The sequence below is a fragment of the Penaeus vannamei genome, chromosome 10 (genome assembly GCF_042767895.1).
Source record: "Penaeus vannamei isolate JL-2024 chromosome 10, ASM4276789v1, whole genome shotgun sequence".
In the NCBI taxonomy this organism is placed as follows: domain Eukaryota; kingdom Metazoa; phylum Arthropoda; class Malacostraca; order Decapoda; family Penaeidae; genus Penaeus; species Penaeus vannamei.
Window position 1 is genome coordinate 23,264,649 of NC_091558.1, and position 4,176 is coordinate 23,268,824.

Genomic DNA, 4,176 nt, shown 5'->3' on the forward strand with positions numbered 1-4,176 from the left:
TTCATATTTTCAGAAAATAATACTTATTTTTACTTGACTTTTCCTACAGTTCAGGACCTTAGAAATATTTTCCTCAAGCTACTTTTTTAGATTTTTGACCAACTCTTCAAAATGGAGAAAAAAAAATAATTTTGGATTGTTGTAGTGGAAATACAAAGTCAGAGTTGAAAAAAGTATCACAGTAAAATCACTCATTCTTTGTCTTTCTTAAGTAAATGAAACATGTCTCATTTTCCTATGTAAAAAATTGTGACGACTTTGAACAATGGACAGCAGCTCTTTCTTTTGTTTTCATAAATGAATAACTAGCCATTTTTTTTTTTCCATTTACAGAAAAAATACCTTGATCCAGCATCCACACTGGGTATGAATTAAAGGGTGAATCTCACAAATTGATACTCAAAAGAAAATATTTGGGGGATCTCCTTGCTTATCATTTTGACAAGAAATTGATCAAGTAGGCATCATGTATGTGCCTGCAAAAAGTATTAAAATGAACCATTTGTTAAGAAATAGCTTAGTCAGTATTTTAATTTATTCAAAAAGAGAATATAAGAAACTTAAGAGAGATGGGCTTTGGGCAGTACTTTTACATTCATGTTCACATTCATAGAACCCTTTATGAAGTCTGTGTTATTCTAGCTGATGAATCATAAAATCTCTTTTGTTTTGTACAGTATAATTTTATTACACTGTTACCTTCCTTGAACTTATATTGAGAACTACCCAGTCATATTCACACAGCCCAGATTTATCTTCCAGTGCACTGTTTTGTAAGTTAGATGGAAATTGTTGCATGGACACTTTTATTAAGAAAATAAGTTTGAAATGCAAGTTAGCGGAACAAAGATACTTGGAAAATTTTTAATAACACAAAAAGTTTTTGTATAAATGTACATTTTTGTTGCAAAACAAATTTAGCATAGCTGACAAATAAAAAAAATAGACATTTTCATATTTTCAAAAATTAATACTTATTTTTACTTGACTTTTCCTACAGTTCAGGACCTTAGAAATAGTTTCCTCAAGCTACTTTTTTAGATTTTTGACCAACTCTTCAAAATGGAGAAAAATTTTTTTTTTGGATTGTTGTAGTGGAAATATAAAGTCAGAGTTGAAAGAAGTATCACAGTAAAGTCACTCATTCTTTGTCTTTCTTAAGTAAATGAAACATGTCTCATTTTCCTATGTAAAAAATTGTGACGACTTTGAACAATGGACAGCAGCTCTTTCTTTTGTTTTCATAAATGATTAACTAGCCATTTTTTTTTTCCATTTACAGAAAAAATACCTTGATCCAGCATCCACACTGGGTATGAATTAAAGGGTGAATCTCACAAATTGATACTCAAAAGAAAATATTTGGGGGATCTCCTTGCTTATCATTTTGACAAGAAATTGATCAAGTAGGCATCATGTATGTGCCTGCAAAAAGTATTAAAATGAACCATTTGTTAAGAAATAGCCTAGTCAGTATTTTAATTTATTCAAAAAGAGAATATAAGAAACTTAAGAGAGATGGGCTTTGGGCAGTACTTTTACATTCATGTTCACATTCATAGAACCCTTTATGAAGTCTGTGTTATTCTAGCTGATGAATCATAAAATCTCTTTTGTTTTGTACATTATAATTTTATTACACTGTTACCTTCCTTGAACTTATATTGAGAACTACCCAGTCATATTCGAAAAGTATTCATATTTAACCTCTGGTATTACCAAAATTGGTTGTTATAAAATTTCCATCCCGCAACAATGTTATGTTGTTGTTTTTTGAATGGGCTTTATTCATAGATAACTCCATAAGTGCTCAGTTGACAACATGACCTCAGCTGATTTGTCCTTTCCTTGAGTTTATAGGAAAAGTTAGTTTTCCTTGTCCAATTAATATTGATAATATTATTATTAATGTCATGATTATTATGTCATTAACAATACTAATAGCAATAAAATATGTAAAAAAAAAAAAAAAATGAAACAAGGAAAAGGGTAAACAAGAAATTGACTCTAAGTACTAGTGCTATGAGTAAACACAATCATTAAACTAAAATCACAGTGGACATGATACATATGAGCATGCCATCCCCAGCAGCAGTGGATTAATACCAAAAAATGTGTTACAGGAAAAAAATGCTGTATTTAGTGATTCTAGGCGTGAGAAGGACCTAAGAGGGACCATGAAAGCAGAGGTTATAAGACTTTTGAATAAAGATGATGTTACAATATTTGATGCAGGGAATTATATCAAAGGCTACAGGTAAGAAGTTTTTAGCAAATATATTTAGTATTAAAAGCTTGCATGATGTTTGATGGAAAAGTTGTGTATTTTTTTGTCACAGAATCTTGTATTGAGTAGTGTTGTTAATGATTGTAAGAATTTATCATTTTAGAAATAAATGAACATATAAATGTAATCATGCCTATCAAATAATCAGTAATTTATATTTACTATTATGATTGAATTTGAGTTGTTCTGCAGATATGAATTGTATTGCGCAACAAAACACAACAAAACACCCCATTGTATTGTCCACTGTTTGGTCCCAACTGAACAAGCATGGTCGTGGAATGAAAATCGAGTTGAGGATGACCAGTATACCCGTGAGATTTTTGATGGCCTTGTCATGAGATATGAGGAACCTAATAGCAATAATAGGTATTCTTATAACTCTTTCATATGCATTGGTATTGTACAAATTATTAAGGGTTAGTCCTATGTAATTATTATGGCTTTTTGGTATGATTAGGTATTTTACATACATGTACTTGGATAAATGGAAATTTTAAGAGTTATCACTGAAATTTTAAGCAAATATAGTATTTGTATTTGCAAAGTTAAATTTATATTCTAAAGTTTAAATATTCAATTTTAACAGGTGGGATTCACCAATGTTTACTGTGTTACCGGAAGATAAGCCCCAGTTTGAAAACATTTTTGAAGCAATATATCTACGTAAGCCTCCTCCACCTAATCAGTCTACACAAACACAGCCATTATCATCTACAAACTTTCTTTTTGAGCTCGATCGGACAACGCAGGTAAGATCAGTTATGTTACCTAACAGCCATAGGATAAAAGTAGTGTCGTAAGTGTTCTGAATTATTGCAATATTTTGTTTGAGAATGTAGAATAAAGACATTGCATATATTATTGTAACCCAAGTAAACAGTATGTAATATTTAAAGAATATTTAAAGAATACTCATTACTTTGGGAAACTATTGAAAATCAGAGTAGACAGAAGTTAGAAAGGGATACATAGTAAAACATGGTACATGAAATTCTAAGAATTTGAAAGATGTGACAGGATCATTAGAATAATTAAAAAAAAAACCTTTCTCTCTTAAGAAAATGCTTTAATGTTATTGCTGCTTTCAAAATGCAGTAACTCTGTAATCCATCATAACTGCATAGTCACTATGTTCTGACTGTTTTTTTTTTTTTTATTATTATTATTACTATTATTAGTATTATCATTATTCCAGTGAACACCTCACATGAGTACCATTTTCTACAAAAAAAAAAAAAAAAAAAAAAAAAAAAAAAAAAAAAAAAAAAGCTTTTATTTTTTCTTATTATACATATTTCTCTTTATTATATAAAAAGGAAGTAACAGCAACAATAATGTCAGCTCAGAAAATAGTAGGAGGAAGTGACGTCAGAATCCCTGGAGTTACTGAACCAGTAAATCTTGGAAGAATGGTAAATATTCCTGTCTTCTCATTTCATTCTCAATGAAACTTTTAGAAATACCTTATTTCTTTGCAAAGATGTTATATATATATATATATATATATATATATATATATATATATATATATATATATATACACACACACACACATATACACACACATATATAAATATATATATATATATATATATATATATATATATATATATATTCATATTTATGTATATATATATATATTTTATATATATGTATATGTATATATATGTATATATATATATGTATATATATATATGTATATATATATGTATATATATATGTATATATATATATATGTATATATATGTATGTATATATATATGTATGTATATATATATGTATGTATATATATATGTATATGTATGTATATATGTATATAATATATATATATATACATAAATATGAATGTATATATATATATATATATATAAATATATATATATACA

The 4,176-nt window shown here is 27.7% G+C and overlaps 1 protein-coding gene across 6 annotated transcripts in view; it reads left to right on the top strand.

Moving 5' to 3' along the window:
- LOC113824379 (protein KTI12 homolog) overlaps positions 1–4,176 on the top strand; it is a 38,067-nt gene that overhangs the window by 29,292 nt on the left and 4,599 nt on the right. For 4 of the 6 annotated variants that reach the window (XM_070126482.1, XM_070126481.1, XM_070126483.1 and 1 more), the window contains 4 exons: positions 2,124–2,257; positions 2,480–2,656; positions 2,877–3,039; positions 3,607–3,702. In XM_070126482.1, the coding sequence (XP_069982583.1) occupies positions 2,124–2,257; positions 2,480–2,656; positions 2,877–3,039; positions 3,607–3,702 (570 nt within the window). The remainder of the gene's footprint in view (positions 1–2,123; positions 2,258–2,479; positions 2,657–2,876; positions 3,040–3,606; positions 3,703–4,176) is intronic. The other 2 variants (XM_070126485.1, XM_070126486.1) reach the window with 1 other exon arrangement.